The 18,889-nt window shown below is 38.9% G+C and overlaps 1 protein-coding gene across 2 annotated transcripts in view; it reads right to left on the bottom strand.

Moving 5' to 3' along the window:
• Positions 1–10,245, bottom strand: part of SLC71A2 (solute carrier family 71 member 2) — a 32,804-nt gene extending 22,559 nt beyond the window's left edge. The window contains exons 1-3 of one of the 2 annotated variants that reach the window (XM_014059579.2): positions 9,767–10,245; positions 7,565–7,657; positions 5,222–5,284 (exon numbers count right to left, since the gene is read on the bottom strand). In XM_014059579.2, coding sequence (XP_013915054.1) covers positions 5,222–5,284; positions 7,565–7,657; positions 9,767–9,973 — 363 coding nt within the window. In that variant the 5' untranslated portion in view covers positions 9,974–10,245. The remainder of the gene's footprint in view (positions 1–5,221; positions 5,285–7,564; positions 7,658–9,766) is intronic. The other variant, XM_014059580.2, reaches the window with a different exon arrangement.
• Positions 10,246–18,889: the final 8,644 nt, after the last annotated feature.

Here is an 18,889-nt window from a genome sequence, read left to right as displayed (position 1 = left end):
GCCAAAAATATGTTATGTAGTATAAAACCAAACATCTCACTAGCCTAGGATTATGTTTCTATAGTGACTGATATTGCCCACAGCTGGGACATAAGCGCAATGTCACCTTTATTCTACCAGAAAAAAAGATATATCATCATAAAGTACAGCTGATAGTTTGAAATTAGTAAATGTTACAGTTTTAAATGTTAACATGGATTGACTGTGATTATTTCATGGAATGGAGAATTTTTTTTTGACAAAAATATATTTTTTATTATATGAAAGCTTCAACCTCTTTAGCAATTTTTAAAAAGCATTCAAATTATTGAGGGATAACCAAATTTGCAGTGAGGACTTCATTTATATCTTTCTTTATTTGCTGTATATATTTGCAACAAATGCAGTTTAAGGAATGTTTGGTCAAAGTACTGCAACTGCAAATACCATAACTAATAACAGCAAAGGCTAATCAGGTTTAAAAAGAAAGGCTCTGCAAAGAAACTAGTAATGAAACTCTATTATTATGACTTCATGTCTCTCAAAAATCCAAAATATCACCTATATCTTTTTGTTGAACAATGTGAGTAGACATCACTAGCAGTGATTCACTTGTCTTTACTTGTTCCTCTAATTGCTTTTTCCCAAATATTTTTAACCACACAGCCAGGTTAATTTCTTTGAATTTTTAAAGTAGGGTGCACACTTATGCCATACAGTGCAAGTTCTCCTGTTTCTATTGTGATATTAGTTTTACAAATTATTAGAAGGCAGCTGAGATATGTTATGAATAAATCTTATTTTTTGATTATGGGGATGTTGTAAATTACTTCAAGCAAAGGTTTGACAAACAAACTATTTTGAGTAGATAATGCTGAAAGAATGCCACACAGGTCAAGGACTATTCTCTCTCATTCTGTGCATGCCACAGAATCATGCATTTAAGTTGTAAGACAGATTACAACTGAATGTGAGGAGGAGTAGGAGGAGGAGGAGGAGGAGGAGGAGGAGGAGGAGGAGGAGGAGGAGGAGGAGGAGGAGGCAGTAAGAGCATTGGGACAATGGAACTCACTATCCAATATAGGTTATTCTTCACATTGAACATTGAATTTAATAGTTTAAATGCCCTATTCAAATATTATGATTCTAAGATCAGATTTGCCTGGCTTTTCTCTAGGCAGTATCTCATATAATATTCAGTTCATCCTTTGTATACACACATATTGACAGATGACATAAAGCACAACAAACGAGAGTAAATTTAGTAAATTGAGAATGGGAAATTTTTCCCTAAAATTTATTTTATGACATTATTGCTTAAAAAAAGAATTGGGGGACTTGTAGAAGAATGGTGAGCTGAAGACGGTGCTGGGAAAAGCACAGCCAACAACTGTGTTTTTCTATTTTTCTTTTAGTTGATATTACTTTCCATTATTGTATTGTAATCTTTAATAAAGTTATTTTTTTAAAAGAACAAACTGCATGGGCTTGGACCCATGCATAAAAGGTAGTTAATTCTGTTTACAGAGTTCCCTAACTCAGGCACCTCTAAGTTGACGAAGGTCACAACACCTGGATAAAAGGGCCTCCAAGGAGTAACTTAATTGATGAGCTGCTTCATGTGAGCACAAAAAATCTTCCTTAGGTGTAAAAGTACTTCAACAAAAAGCAGGCATAGCTATTCTCCACCTGAACAATTTAATGAAAGTGCCACAGAAACAGAATGGTGTGCTTGATCTTTCAAAGCAAGCCGTTCTTACATATCCTTTTAATCTACAAATTAGCTGTAATATTGCAGCCCATGACACCTTAAGTCATCAATGTTTGATCATCTACAAGCCACTTTGAAGTAAAGGAAGACTAAAATAGAAAAATAGACTGGTAGATAAAATAGTCACATGTTGCCCAATATCTAGAAAATTATAAAACTCATGCCATATTCTACAGAAAATTTTGAATTTATTTCACCTATATTTCATCAGTTTCTGATACTGATCTGATTTTTAATACTGTAGCACAATATTAAAAATGTACTGTATTTAAAAAGAAAATTCCACTAGGCTAGCTAATTTCTACTCTCTCCCTCCCTCCCCCTCTCTCTCCCTGCCTTAAGTGTTCACTAGGTAACAGTATATATTTTCTTTCTTTGCTTTAATATTTATCACTTTTGAGAATTTCAAACAAGCGCTAAGCCTTTTTACATATCAATTTGGACCACTGGCAGATCTACTTAGGAACACATGCTTGTTTAACAGTCTACAAGTAGGCAGTAAACTGAAAATCACTACTGATGCCAGAATTTAAATAGTATAAAATAATTGCATTAATCTTTGTAGGTCTCACTTACAAAGTAAATTTCCCCCAATATACAAATCATATTAATCAGAGAATTGTCAAGAAAGAGACCTTTAAACATAAGTTCTTTAAAAGAGTTGCAGTGGTATTAAAGATGCATCTATTAAGTTTTCCTTTTTTGCATTTTTTAATGTAAAAATTCATTTTCCTATCAAGCCATCATGGATATTCAAAATACTGACATTTTCTGCAACTATTTAAAAATATTCACTGATAAAACACAATATAAAAGTTAATACAAGTAGTCTTCAACCTACGACCACAATTGAGTCCAAAGTTTCTGTGCTAAGTGAACCATTTAAGTGAGCTTTGCCCTCTTTTACAACTCTTCTTGCCACAGTTGTTAAGTGAACCACTGCAGCTGGTAAATTAGTAACACAGTTGTTAATCTGGTTTCCCCATTGATTTTGCTTTCCAGAAAGTCACAAAAGAGGATCACATGACCACCAGCCCCGGACACTGCAATTTTGTCATCAATATGAGTCAGTTGCTTAGTGTCCAAATTTTGATCACATGACCATGGGGATGGCTGCAATGATTGTGTAAAAACCAGTCATAAGTCACTTTTTTCAGTGATGTAACTTTGAATGGTCATTAAATGAATTGTTGTAAGTTGAGGACTACTATACTTTTCCTTTTTCTGAGAAGAAATCTTTAGATTTGAATTTAGAGTAGTTTTTCCATTCATATAACTGTGAATCCATTAGAAGTGGAGGGACAAAGGCTGTTCTTGATTTACTTTTATTCAGCTGACTACCGCAGTCTCCAAATCATTTGGTGTGCCTCCAATGGACCACACACATCCCAATTAATCAGTGAAATGAATCCATAGCCCCGTTTTCCCAAGGTCTTTATTTTTTCACAAACTAAAGAACCTTTCTTTTAAGCTCAAAGTATCTCAAGTCAAGCAGTCTGAAACAAAAAGATCTACAAAAAGATCTGTATGGGTAAGTCCTCACTTACCAAATGCCTCATTTAGCGAATGTTCAAAGTTACAATGTAAAAAAAAGGCATTTGTGATCAATTTTTTGCATTTATGACTTTTGCAGCATCTTGCAATGTGAGATTGTCATTTGGACACTCTGTAACCAGCAAACCTCTTGAAGCATCCAGCAGACACATAATCATCATCTGTGTGCTTCCCAACCATCTTGCAACAAGTGGTCTTAACAGAGAACGCATGAGTAAAACTGCAAGTTGGGGTCATATGTTTTAGTTAACAACCATGATGACTCACTTAATGACCAAATGGAAAGTCACATTCTAAGTCCATTGTGGTTACATATTTCTCTTAGCAATCCCAGTGTTTAGCAACAGGATAACCAGTTCCAATTGTGGTCACTAAGTGAGGACTGCCTGAATATTTGCTCTAAGGGTGAAAATGTTTTGGCTTTTCTCAGAACAAAACCAGATCATTTTAAGCAATGTTGCTTCAAACACTTCAGCTTTTTCAACTGCATGATTGGTAAAATATTTTTCAAAATACAATCATCAACTTCCAATCCAAATGTTTCTGGCCTAGCCAATACTGCAGCATGATCTGGTTCCAACTCTGATGCTACTAAGATGGAATAGAGGCAATGAGGAAAGGAATAAAAAAAAAAGTCAGAAATTATCCTAGCATATGATCCCAACCACCGATTCTTCTAGATCAGATATAATGCTACCTTTGTATACAAACCAGGCAACCTGTGACCCTTTGGATCCTCTTTTCAAAAATATTTCCTTACCAGGTTCTTCAATGCTTTCAACAATGACAGAAATTCTAATGTAGTGTCTTCACTGGAAAAGTTGGGATACTTTCAGAAACGTGTCTGCCTTAAAAGTAGCCCATGTTGAACTGTATGGCATAATCAAACACCAGCATGGGGAATGTTTTATAACACTTTGTATTATGTCATAAGCTATTTTATGATAATTTTATGACATAAAATGTTTTATAGAAATTGCCAAATTAGTCATGGATCGTGGATTTTGGACCCTGTAAATTAGTCCATTTGAAGTACCTTGGCTCAAAAACTGTTGTCCTATGATGTACCATTCCATCCAGCTAGAGGGTTACGGGAACAAGAGTTTTATCAGCATATAGATTATTGCCCTGTGGAATGTTAGTAGTCATGTTGCAAGTGTTAATATATGTTCTAGATCAGCAGTCTCAAAACTTTTTGGTACCAAGGTCTGGTTTCGTGGAAAACAATTTTTCCACAGACCGAGGAGGAGTTATTTTGTGCACTACTTAGACCCCACTTTGCGCAGATAAAACTTCACTCACTTGCACAGACCAAGTTCTAACAGACTGCAGACCGGTATTGTGGCCCATGGGTTGGAGATCCCTATTCTAAATTGTGCTTTTTGCAGGCGGGTTATCTATGAAGGCAAACGCAAAAGGGGCATGTAGTTGCTAATGTTGTTGTGCAAATATTGGACTATGGATTACAATCTTTTTTGAGCTAATATTAGCGTATGCCTTTGTCCATTCTACGTGTGCTCTTCTATCACTGACACAAAGTTTTCAAGCTACAAGTTACAAATGCAAAAACTGGTGTAAACACTGTCCTTATTTCACACCAGCCTTTTGCTAAGGCGAGATTATTTATTAAACTGATATGCTGCTAGTTTCATTTAGATATTTTATTGCCTCATATTTTTAATTTACTAAATATTTGTGCAGCTTTATCCATTGAAAACTAAGGCCTGCTGAGTTAAACTGGTCTTACATATACTTAAGAATATACCACAATTTTAATTACATAACCACCTTTTAAAAAATGTAAATGTCAATACTTGCCTTGATGCTGTTTTTATAACTATAAATCATGTAATATTTCCAATTTAGAATTGCTATTCTGTTAATCAGTAAGAGTGATCATACTTAAAACATTCTTACCTTAACACCTTGAATGAGGCCATTCATTAGAAATGTATGCTGAGGAAATGTTTTATGTAAGACCTATAAGAGAAATACTTTATTTCAAAACTAACTTCTCAGTTTAAGTAAATACATATTTAATAACTTCAAAAGTAAAGAACATTCATGAAGGGTACTGAAATCTAACAGGAATACAAAGATATAGGAGGAGAATTCAGCATTTTTTCTGGAATAGCATTTCTTCTTAACGGCCTCATCATTTCTAGTCTAGTCCCCCATAATATGGAGAAGCTGTTGGGAACAACAATATGAATTGAAGATTAAAGAAATTTGCAACCTAAATGCTTTCCTCCTGAGCTAAACTTCACTGAACACAAATCTAGGACCAAATTACAATACAGATTACCATATTTTTCGCACTATAGGACACACTTTTCCCCCTCAAAAAAGTGGGTGGAAATATCTGTGTGTCTTATACAGCGAATATTGCGGCGGAGGAGGGGTTTGGTGCGGAGGCAGCATTCGCCGCTCACTGCTGCCTGTCGCCACTGCCACCTGTCATTGCTGCCGCCGGGGAACACTGGAGCCTTTGCTGCCAAGCAGCTGATTGGCGGTTGGATCGGCCTCCTGGCATACCACAGATTAGCTGTTCTAGGAGCAGGGATTGCTGCTGCCACCTATGCCAGCCACCGCCGAATGACCATTCGGCTGCGATCAGCAGCAGCAATCCTTGCCACTTACAACAGCTGATCGGCAATATTCCCAGAGGCCGATCCAACTGCCAATCAGCTGCTCAGCACTGAAGGCTCCATCATTCTCCAGCAGTGAGAGCAGTTCAGCTCAGTTGACTGGTGGAGCTCATCAGCAGAGCCCTGATGAGCCATGTGCTGGGACTGCGATAACGTCCTGAAGCTGACCAGGCTGTTTGCTGCAGGAACACTAGCCAGATGCTGTGAGGCAGATTTTTTTTCCTTGTTTTCCTCCTCTAAAGTTAATGGACGTCTTATGGTCCGGTACATCTTATAGTGTGAAAAATGTCAGAATAAAATAAGTTTATTAATATAATGTAAAATGTATCACAAACTATTATTCAACCTCAGTATGCATCTCCCCACAATCTTCTTATAACAGATATAGAGCTATTTTGATTGTGGGAAAGGAAGAAAAAATCCAGAATTTGCATTGTGTATTATGTATATTAAACACACTAGTACCAAGCAACACAGGAAAAGAAATTAAAATGTTCAATACATAGAATACCTTCTTAGTTTGAGAACAATTCTCATGTGCAAGCTATCAAGCCATTCCCAAAACTCAGCTGACTTTCAAAGGAAGCCTATAGGGAATTGATAACCATGACTGGATGATTTTAACAAGAACAGTGTTATCTGGCTTTTATAAATTGTAATTAAAGCCCACTCCTATATTCAAGTATTGCAGTATCTTAGCAAATAAGTACTCTGTTTCCCCGAAAATAAGACCTCCCCGGATAATAAGCCCAATTGGGCTTTTCACCGCATGCGCTTATTTTAAAATATTGCAACACAGCAGCAGCCATGAGGTGATCACTCTCGCCGCCCCCTGCACCTCAAAAATAATAAGACCTCACCGAAAATAAGGCCAAGTGCTTATTTCGGGGGTCAAAAGAAAATAAGATCCTGTCTTATTTTCAGGAAAACACGGTACACAATTTAACGGAACTAGAAAGAGAGGTTTTATAGTAATGACAAAAAAATGTACTGTCCAAAGGAAGTAAACAATCACGAGAATGTTCTTTGTTCTAAGCAATAAGACACTAGCAGCATTCACATACAGAGTTAAATAACAGCTAGGAGTAGATAAATGCCCTGGAAGGTCTCATGTCTATCATGTAGATATCATGTCCCATATCTAATGATACAAAACTGGTGTTTTAATTTTATCTAATAGCACAAAGCTTATATTTTAATTAAGAAAATTCTTGCATTCCAAGGTAAAATTTAACATGTTTTATTTCCCCAAAATTCTGCCAGCTTATCACAGAATGTTTAGGATTTACTTGTTATATTGGATTTTGTTTCAAGAAATTTATGTTCTCTCTACGCTGGGTGGCAAGGCAAGCACACCCAGTTTGGAATAACTTAATTGCTAGATGTGTTCTTGATTCATGATAAGTTTCTGGGTTCTTCCAAAAACCTATGAAGATTTCCCACCTCTCTTGTAATCTACAATGTGGGTCATAGCCTTTGAAACCTACTTGTTGAAACTCCCTGTTAGCCACAAAATAGTTTTGGGAGAAAGCTTTTCATCTGACTAGTAGACAACAGAATGGTTCCTTCCATAAGAAAAATGCCAATGAGGTAATGGGATCTGAAAACTTACTGTGAGCATGGGTGTTGTGAGGAGTCCCCAAGCAAAAAATTCAAGGAAGATCACAATAACAGCATGGTACACACTTGGTCGGCCAATACCTTGCTGTTAATAAAAAGAAAAAAAACAGTATTAATAGTATATAGACATCAGGGATTTGTTTTTAAAACAACAATTTATATATTAGAAGAGACATAAAGTTTTGTTGATTTTTTACATTAAGTTTTGTGGGAAATTTTGCATGCCACCGTATGGAGCAAAGGGTACCCTGATCCTGTAGATGCCTTGTTGCAACCCTTCCAAGATAGTCACTTAAGAATGAAAGGATGACAAAAATGCTCCAATTTTACTTTATAAAGCTAGAATCCTTTGCTTGCATCTGCCTATAGAATCCCTTTCCCCATTTAATGACATTTCAAAAACGCAACATATTTGAATAGATTTTACATAAGAACTATGGTATAATGTCTTCCTTCACACTTTAGAACCCCATGTATCACCAACATTTTATCAGGATGCCCTACTTACAGACATTTACATTTCACTTTAAACATTTCAGCGAACTAACAACCAAACAATAAAACTTACAAAATAAAACATTGATATAGAACAACAAATATAGAATCAAAATGTAACAAATATCAAATATTAAATCCACAATGCACTTGAGGGATTCTCTAGAATATAGAGCAATTACTGAGGATGTATGAGAAGTGAAAATCACTGCTCCTTATTTAACTATTCAAGATTTCATATTTAATGCATCTAAAGTTTATAAAAATTAACAATTTAATATAAATTACTAGTAGAAGACTGCAATTTTCAAAATACTGAGTGTCCATCAGGTAACCAAGATTTTATTAACACAGAAACACATAAGTTACTTTCATCTTTGACTAATTCACTAATATACTGTATAATTTAAATAGCTGCAAGATCTTGTTTTATGTTTTATATCATTCTCTGAGTAAAATTCTTATTCTTCAATTCATTTTCTTCAGTTGTGCATTTTTAGAAAGTAAAACTAGCAAGAGTTTATACACCACTCTTTTATCTCTTTTATTTTCCATTCATATAAGAGGAAAACACAAACATACAGTTGATTGTTGCAATCTGATCAATGATGTAAGAAATAGGGTTGTGCTTAGATAAGAGGCAGAAAAATATAAAGAGATTTCCCTTTGGAAAGTGTTGGATCTCACCATAGAACTATTTTATGAAGTAAAATTGCAAATTGTGTATCTGAGGCCTGACCCAGCTCACTAGGAAAGACTCCAATGCTGGGAAAGGTGGGAAGGGAGAGAACAAGGTGGCAAGGCGGGATGGACTGTTATAGTTGTGATGGATGCATCACTGGAGGACCTGAAAAGGCTAGGTTAGATAGGGATAGATTGTCATGGAGAAAATCTATGTGGTCATTTGAAGAAAAATGAATTGATAGCACTCACTCACTCACTCACTCCATCCATCCCACCAGCCTCCATCCATGCATCCCTATCAGCACTCCTTCCCTGGCATGCTATCAACACTCACCCCTCTTTCTGCTATGTATTCAAAATGGAGAGTTTTGTATGTATGGTGCAGGTATGTATTTATGTACATATATAGCATGTGTATATGTGTGTTGTATATGTGCTTGGGTAGATATACACTCTCTTGAGAGCAGACAACAGAATTTTATGTTTAATGTGGGCCGGTGTACTGGCAGTAAAAAAAAATAATAAGACAATAAAATTATCTTATCCGTCCATCCATGGTATGCTAACATTTCTAACACACCAGCTGGCCTCCAAAAGTACGCACTCATTTAAATCGAAAGCGAACCTTTCGAAACTGAAAGCGATTTCCCGCAAGATCTCCCGAATTACGCGGGATGGCCCTTAGGAAACTCCAGCAGCACCAGAAGTCTTCAAACCAAACCTGGTCACCCACTCAGCACCACTCAACGGCTTCCCAAGGGAGGGGTGAAACTCTTCCTCGCCCTTGCAACCAATCCCAAAGGCGAGCAGCAGGCCCAGAAAGCAGAGGAAGGGGACGAAGAGGAAGTGGAGGCGCAGCGGCTGCAGGATGCAGCTTCTCGGCACTGAACCCAACCTGGCCCCCATCAGCAGGACGAGCATCCCCTCCCCACGACGGCCAGGGATCCCCGGAGCTTCTGCGGGCGGAAGCCTCGGGAAGGGAAAGGAGGGAAGGAGTCTCTTCGCAGACACTCACCGAGGCGCTTCCGCCCGGCTTGAACCCGATTCTCCTCACCAGCATGATTCGGCTGCCGCACTTTCTACCGCCGCTCGCTCCGGATGCCACTGCTTCGCTCTCCACCACCGCCGCCGCCGCCACTGTCAAGGCCACCACCTCCGCTTCCCGGCCGCCCGGGGTTGGAGGAGGAGGAGGAAGAGACGGCGGCGGCGGCTCGGGGCTCATTTCGCTCCCATCTTGCCTTGGCGGAGGAAGCGGCGGCGAAGCAGGGGCTCCGGGCGGCCTCCCGCCGGCTCCTTCATCCGCTGCCACCGTCTCAAGGGCCGGGCGACTCAGGGAGGGGAGCCGGGAAAATAAAAAGAAGAAATCACAGCGGAAGAAGAGAAGGGGAAGCTCAAGGCGCCGCGGCAACTTTCGGCGGCAGCGGCCCCTCCCCGCTCTCTAAAGCGCCCTCCCGGGATCACAGGGGACACGGCCGCTGAAAGCCACACACATACACACACTCACACACCCCCCCGCCGGAAAAGACGTCACATACGGAGGAGGCGGGGCTTCCGCGCTGTGGAGCCGCTAATCATATACCGTAATAGGCAACGTGGGCGGGGCTTTGTCTCCCGGATGCGCGGGAATCGCGTGAGCCTGGTGGCTTTTTCTGCGTGCTTAAATTCGGACCGGAATAGAATAGACTAAAGAATAGAATAGAATAGAATAGAATAGAATAGAATTCTTTGTTGGCCAAGTGTGATTGGACGCACAAGGAATTTATCTTAGGTGCATATGCTCTCAGTGTACGTTAAAAGACAAGATACAATCATTAAGAATCATAAGGTACAACACTTAATGATAGTCATAGGGTACAAATAAGCAATCAGAAAATTAGATGCTTTCAGCGATTTTTCTACGTGCGTTGCACCTTTGCTTCCTAGAATCTAGATACGTGAGAAAGAGGCTGTGGTGCTCACGAATTTCTATTCGTGCCCGTTTATGTGCAGCCGATGTATTTTTTTTAATTTTTAAATATTGATGTATTTTCATGCTTTGCTTTTTATTGTATAGCATTAGAAATGTATAAAGGGCACGGGATGTAACATTATTAAAGCGATACTATTTTTTTATTACATAAGACATTTCACAGATAATTGTTGCACACAAAATATTGGGAGTAAGATACAATATTACATTACATTTTAACAAAACTGAAATTTACTGCTTATTAATTAGTTGGGTACAGGTAAGTCCTCGATGTACAACTATAGTTGGACCAAAATTTCGATTGCTAAGCAATTTGGTTGTTAAATGAGTCATGACTAATTTTATAACCTTTTGTGCCATGGTGGTTAAGTGAAACACCACAGTTAAGTGAATCATATAGTTGTTAAGCAAATCCAGATTTTCCCATTAGCTATAGCAGAGGTGGGTTGCTGCTGGTTTGGCTCGGATCAGGTGAACAGGTAGTGGCGGTGGTGGGAGGTTCTGCCCACCGCCCGGACATTTCTGCCCATGCGCAGAAGCATCGCGAGCACGCGGGGAAGCACACCTGAACAGATAGTAAAAAAAATTAGCAACCCACCTCTGGCCTATAGCAATAGCCCATAGATTTAAATACCGCTTCACAGTGCTTTACAGCCCTCTAAGCAGTTTGCAAAGTCAGCCTCTTGCTCCCAAAATCTATGCTTGTTGGAAGCTCGCTTGGGAAGGTTGCAAATGGTTATTGCATGACTCTGGGATGCTGCAACCATTGTAAATACATGGTGGTTGCCAAGCGTCCAAATTTAGATTATGTGGTTATGGGACTGCTCCATTTGTGCAAGATAGAACCAGTTGTAACTTCCTTTTTTCACTGATTTGTAACAACGTTTGCTAGATGAATGGCTGTAAATCAAGGAGTTCCTGTTGACTGTTGCTAAATACTTTCTCCAAGTCTTTCTCCACTTCTTGAAATTTATGACACATCCATAAATTTTTCTTAGCAACAATATTGAAGGAATTTGCTAACAGTTTTTGTTAACTTCCTGGATTTCCTGGAATTGTGAGATCCAAGCATTGCTTAAATTTGTTCTTATTTAACTCTTTCTGCAATTAGTAGGGATTGGGTTTCAGTAACCATTCAATATCACAAATGCAACATCAGTAATTGTACAGTGAAATGCATCCTAAATTTTTATATGATACTCTTTAATCAGATCAATAAATTTAAAGTCATTAAGTCTAAAAGTCATTGATCTCTTTGTTCAATAGGGATGGTTAAAACAGATTATTTTTATCCAAGGAGTTAGTAAAGCTTTACTAATACGACACTTTTTTCCCTGTTAATGTGGCCAAGACTGGGCATTTTATTATATTATTTTTTAAAAAATAAAATAAAAGTTTGTTAAAGCAGGGGTCCTCAATCCATAGACTGGCATAGGACTGCGACATGCCAGAAACTGGGTTGCACAAACAAGCGAAGTCCCATCCACAGGATGCAGGCAGCACACAAAACCACACCCCTTCCGGTGCACGGAAAACCCTTCTCCCTGGAACCAGTCCCTAGTGCCAAAAACGTTGAGGGCCGCTGTGTTAAAGAATACACAAAAACTACCAAAAACAAAATAAATCAAAGAAATTAACCATATCACATATATGAAATAATAAGTATGGTTTCATTTTAAAAATGATAAAACTTAATTTCATAAGTTATCTTAAAAGCTATGCCAAAGGGAGCTTATGGGTGGGGGGAATTGGTAGAAATATTGCTTTTTCAAAAATGGATAAATTACAATCCCCTAATCCAATCTTCAATTTCCAGATTAATAATATTTTTCTCATTTCTCAAGATAATTCTCTTAGTAATTCCCCTGCTTGAGTTTTCCAGAAACAGTCAAATGGCAGAACAAACCCAAAATAGAAACTCTTTGTTTTTTTAAATTAATGATTTTGAAGGAACTGTTCTCAGGCATAAGCAACCAGACCTCCACACATACTAACTACTTAGTAAACTAACTACTTTATTACATTCTGCCTATAATACGGGAATCTCTCGTCTGGCAGCCTATTCTTGGAACAATTAAGCTGAGGCTCCAAGGAATTCAGGGAAAGCCAGTTCCACCCCTTTTGCAGTTGCAGTGACTCTAGACTAGCTCATCCCTCCTCCCTGCCAGGCTGGATGGTTCCCAACATCTGTCTTCAAAGCATAAAATGGCAAGACTGATTCATTAACATTCAGGTTTTTAATTTTATCATGGTATTAACTGATCTGCTCTATTTGTGTAGTCAGAAATTGCCATTAACATCATGGTGAAGAAGAAATTTGGATTCCAAAATTATTATTTGAATTTCATTGATTTGCTGGAGTTTAAAAGAGCATCTGACAATCAAACAGAGCCAATTAATATTCAGCACTAATACATTTGGTGCCTGGGCTTGCTAATAATAAAAACTGCTTCAATTGTAATTCAGTGTATTGATAGAACAAAATACAACTGCCTATTTCTGTTATTAAGAAACAGAATAAATGGAATAACTGGGTTAGGGTTAGGATTTATAGTTCCATCATACTGCTGTTTCTTTAGAGGCAATAAAGTGATTCCTGTAGCATTTGTGAAATTAAAAAGTAAAGCTATCTCCCTAAAAATGGATTCAACTTTTTATTATGAATAGAAATATCTTGATCACATTAGGACTTACTGTACTGGTAAAAAGGTAAAGGTTCCCCTTGCATATATGTGCTAGTCGTTTCTGACTCTAGGGGGCAGTGCTAGTCTCCGTTTCAAAGCCAAAGAGCTAGCACTGTCCAAAGATATCTCCGTGGTCATGTAGCCAGCATGACCACCAAAGGTGCACGGAACGCTGTTACCTTCCCACCAAAAGTGGCTCCTATTTTTCTATTTGCATTTTTTACGTGCTTTCGAACTGCTAGGTTGACAGAAGCTGGGACAAGTATTGGGAGCTCACTTTATGCGGCACTAGGAATTTGAACTGCTGAACTGCAGACCTGATCGACAAGTTCAGCATCTTAGCAACTGAGCCACCACGTCCCCAGGAGCCATAAATAGTTCTATACAAATGAATTCATTGTATTCAGTTGTGCAGATATATAAATTAATTAATCTGAACATTGCTGTTATTAATTAATCTGAACATTGCTGTTTTATTAGAATTAACTAGGGGGTCTTTCAACCATAATGATGTCCATCATTTCTTGAACCTGCAGAAAAGTATGAGAGCATAAATTGTTCATTCCACCACCTTTCCCTCCCCACAACCCACCACTTCCAGGCCTTTCTTATTCTGCCACTTGATTTTCCTTTTCTGCACTTGATTACAGACAAGGAAGAAGCCCGCAGAAGCCAGGAAAGGGATTCCCTTTCTTTATTTTTCATCCACCAGTGGAAAACAAGCACTAATCACGGTCCTTAATGTGAAGCAGGATGAGATCTGGTGAATAAATGGATTTTTGCATGGCAGGTTTAGCATTTCTCCAATTGCCTGTCTCACTGATGGTAAGGGCTGAGGCAGGTGGCGGGATGCAAGGTGAAGAAGAAAAAGTCCTCCTGTTCTTCCATATAGCTTGCCCTTTGTGTCTTATACCTGTCATCCAAGCTATTTCTGTATAATGCTTTTCTGAAAATGGGCTTAATTCAGAAACAGCATAGCTGACAAGTAAGATGCATCCAGCCCAAATGGGGTTAAGGAAGAAGCAATCGACTTCAAGTCTGGCAGCATCCAGAAGTAGCTAGATAATAGCCAAAGAGAACCTAAATGCTAGAGCGGACATCTTGACTCACACAAATCTGAGTGGCTTACTTGTTGCAACAATAGCCATCACCATAGCACCTACTGCTAATAAAGTTGGTATGGAGTGGGCCCAGTGATGCCCGCTCTCCCTGCGAGAGGGGCATAATATTGCTAATTCTCTGGAAAGTAATAAGAAAATAGCTGTGAAGCACTGCACAAAGCCATGGAAACTGCAGCTGTGTGAGCCTGGCCTTAGGTCATTGTCCAGAGCGATAGCATTTTTGGATGGGGCCTCAGAAACAATAATTTTAAAAATGGAAAAAATGTCTATAGAAAACCTGTAATACAGCAGAACTTGGCTTTCATTTCCCTGTTAACTCAATCTGTATAAGGCAGGAGCAGCACTCTTTTAGAAGCATTAACTAGTGCTTAAAAACAGATCCAATGCTCTTTTAGAAGATCTCTAACCCTAAGGTGGCTGTGTAGGAGCTGACAAGCACTATTGAAAGCACCAGTCAGACATTATTGGACAGATGCCTCTCCAAGAGCCAGGAGTCTGCCTTGCAATCCAGCCCAAACTGTGGAAGGAAGAGTTCAACAACCAGAGGCGGTATTCTTCCAGTTTGGACCAGTTCACCTGAACCAGTAGCAGAAATCACAGGTGACCCCACCCACCTCAGCTCTATGGCATCCCATGTAGGCCCTTTTTTGGCCAAAAGCGCATGCACAGAAGGCTGAGCACATGGACAGAGGTGGCACATCAGTGGTGAAATTCTTTTTTTTTACTACCGGTTCTGTGGGCGTGGCTTGGTGGGCGTGGCAGGGGAAGGATACCCCAGGGAGACGAGGTGGCACAATGGTTAAATGCAGCACTGCAGGCTACTTCAGCTGACTGCAGTTCTGCAGTTCAGCTGTTCAAATCTCACTGGCTCAAGGTTGACTCAGCCTTCCATCTTTCTGAGGTGGGTAAAATGAGGACCCGGATTGTTGGGGGCAATATGCTGACTCTGTAAACAGCTTAGAGAGGGCTGAAAGCCCTATGATGCGGTATATAAGTCTAACTGCTAACTGCTACTCTGGTGCCAGCTAGTGGTGGTATTTGCCGGTTCTCTGAACTATCAAAATTTCCACTACCAGTTCTTCAGAACCTGCTGAATTCCACCTCTGTGGCACGTGCGATCGAAGCGAGCGAGCATGCTCGCATTTGTGAACCGGTAGGGTAGGTAAGTGAATACCACCCCTGTCAACAACCACAGGGAATAGAGTGTTCTCGCAGTACATGGAAGTGGCCAATAAGATCACAATCCCTGAAACTGTATTCACAGCAAATGCGGTGTAAAAAGACAGAAAGCACCGCAATGTAACTGGAGCAGGTAAGGAGAAGTTTAAGCTGAGGAGTCCTTGGTGCTCTCTTAGATTTGTTCCAGATGTTTCATTACCCAAACAAGGTAACATCATCGGTGCTAGTACAGAGTAGAGTTTCCTCTCAGTTTATATTCTAGAACACGGGTGTCAAACTCACTGCGTCACGCCATCATTTGATCTTTTGTGATGTTTTTTCCATTTACAGAGCTGGGGTGGGCGTGGCCTACGGGTGATGCATCCGGCCCCTAGGCTGCCAGTTTGACATCCCTGTTCTAGAAGTTTAAGCTGCTTCAGATATGCACAGGGCATGAAATGAATGAAGTCAGGGGGTTGCTGTGGTTAAGGACAACTGAGGAAGAGTCTGTATCATTTACTAGGACTTCTGCCGCCTTCTTTTAGTGTCATTTCATATAAGAGATTAGCAGCCATCCATAATATTTAGTATTTTGATATTATAGTCTGACATAAAAACACTGCTTTTTTTTCCCAAACCATGTATATAGATATTGGACTCGGTGTCTGGTGAGCAAACCTATTAGAGCAATCAGCTCTCACTTTCTATTTTAACATCTCTTAATGCAATGTTCTTCTTGTTAAACATGACCTTCTCACATTTCATGCCAGCACTAAGGGTGGCATTTGTACTGTTAGGCCATGATGCATGTTTCATCGTTTGTGTATCATTGCAGTTAACACCAGATGCCTCTACTAATGCAGCTCTAATAGCAATATGCTTAATTGTTTCTGTTTATTGTAACGCCAACTGCTGGGAACATAATCAATCCAGAGTCTTTATGTTAGATTGAGTGCCAAACATGATTTCCACCCTTAACTGAATTTCTAAATAATTTCACACATAAGTATCTTACTTCATCTTCCCCCTCCTTTTGGTAAAAAATTCAGAGCATTCCAGGACCAGAAATAATAATTTAAAAAAAACATTGCTATCCCTTCACATCATCATCATCATAGGAACTAGGAACATATATTTTAAGAAGATCTTTGGTTGATACCTAGGATGCTGACAGAAACCCGTATCAACCATTAGTACCAGTGAATGGTATTTGTGACATATCTTTAAATGTTCAGTTGACTGAGTTTCATGTTTAATCAATAAATGAAATAATAATAATATAAAAATAAAAAAATATTTTATAAAATTTTTGAACATGGTACCATTGTCATCGGGGCACTTGGTACCATGTCCAAGATTTTTCTAAAATACATCCAGAAATTGCAGCTTCCTGAAATAACACCAGAGAAACTGCAAAAAACTGCTACTCAGAACATCGTACCCTATTTTTCGGAGTATAAGACGAACCTTTTTTCCTCAAAAAAGATGCTGAAAATCTGGGTGCATCTTATACACTGAATACAGCATTTTTTTCCTCTCAAAATTCCGCCCTCTTCACCAAATTGGCCATTCATAGCTTTTAGAAGGCTTTCACAGAGCTCCTGGGGGCTGGGAAGGGCAGAAATGAGCGAAAAATGGCCCTTCCCCCCCCCAGCCCCCAGCAGCACTCTACAAGTCTCCTAAGGGCTCTTCATGCCCTTTTTTTTTTGAAAAAAAAATGGTCCCATTTCCAAAACAGGCCGTTTTGGGGAGGTTTGCAGAATGCAAAAACCTTTTTTTTAATTTTCCTCTTCAAAACCTTGCTGTGTCTTACACTCCAGTGCGTCTTATACTCTGAAAAATTGGGTATATTTTAAGAAGATACTTGGTTGATACCTATGATGCTGACAGCAACCCGTATCAACCATTAACACCTGTCAGTGGTATTTATGATACATTTTAAATGTCCAATTGACGGATTTTATGTTTAATGAATACATAATAATAATAAATGTCCCCTCTGCCTATATTGCTTGTTTGCCCTCAGTTTATTTTGCTTACCCGTATACACTGCTTGGGTAGAGTTAACATTCACAGACCTTGGAACTACTGTAGGAGCACACTATGTTCCCCTACCAGGAGCTGAGCGTTTCTGCAGGGTACAGTTTTATTTATTGTAATGTAATGTGACTAATGTTGAGATTGGGAGGCTTATCTGAGAAGTTTGCCTTGAGGCCAGAAAAAACATTGCTTATGCCTACATAACTATGACCTCAGCCTTTTTCATTCATGAGATGGATAAAGATAAGGACACTTTCATGGGGGAGAGAAGGGAAATTACTGTCTTCGAAGATCAATTATATATGGTAAATAGGAGAATGAATGGATCAGTTGTGTTTGTATTAGAATAACAGCAAACATTGTTTTATCTTCCATGTAAAAAGAAACCATAGAAGCTTTGGAATATTTTGATTTTCCCTAGATATGTTTAGCCAAAATTAGTCTGCTAGAAACAAAATATGGCTTTATGGGACAGAGATACATACGTTTTACTCTAATTTCTTGACTGGAAAGTCAAGGAAAAATATGCTTACAAATGCCATCTCTTTTCTGTCATAGAGGCTAATCTATAGTGTGATTAATTTTCTTCTTCCCATTGAACTATTTGAAGAAAGCACAAGATAGTCTACAGGCCATAGTTACACAGAAATTTGTATTGTGGATGAATTTCTCTGTATTGTAAGGTGGTGCTAATTTGTATAGTTGCAACAGCTGGCTTATCTTTGTTGTAACTATCTGTCCAGTTGGTTTAGTTACTAAATTGTGAACTTTTTTGGGGGGATCATATTTCTGTAGTTTTATTTGTACCAAACCTTGATAAAGGCATATAAATCATCCTCTTCTTCTTCTTCATCATCATCTTAGATATAACCATATATAATATTTTCATATTCAAGAATATTGATAAGCAAGGGGAAGAAAATAATCTTTGTCAGAGATGGACAACCTAAACCTCAACTGCAAGTAGTTTTACCTAATATTATCAATAAAGAGCTATTACGGAAGTTAGTTATAGTGTAAGGAGGGGGCTGGTCACAAAGAGTCGGACACAGCTTAGCAACTGAATAACAGCAAATGGAAGTTAGTTACCAGGACCTTGTTATAAGCTCAAATTCAACCCTAGAAGAAGTGTGTTTCAACAAGGTGGGAAGATACAAAACCTCTAC

This window comes from Thamnophis sirtalis, unplaced genomic scaffold, assembly GCF_051295495.1.
Source record: "Thamnophis sirtalis isolate CommonGarterSnake01/CBP01778 unplaced genomic scaffold, rThaSir2_p1.2 scaffold_5, whole genome shotgun sequence".
Classification (NCBI taxonomy): Eukaryota; Metazoa; Chordata; class Lepidosauria; order Squamata; family Natricidae; genus Thamnophis; species Thamnophis sirtalis.
This window is presented reverse-complemented; position numbering and strand designations above follow the sequence as displayed.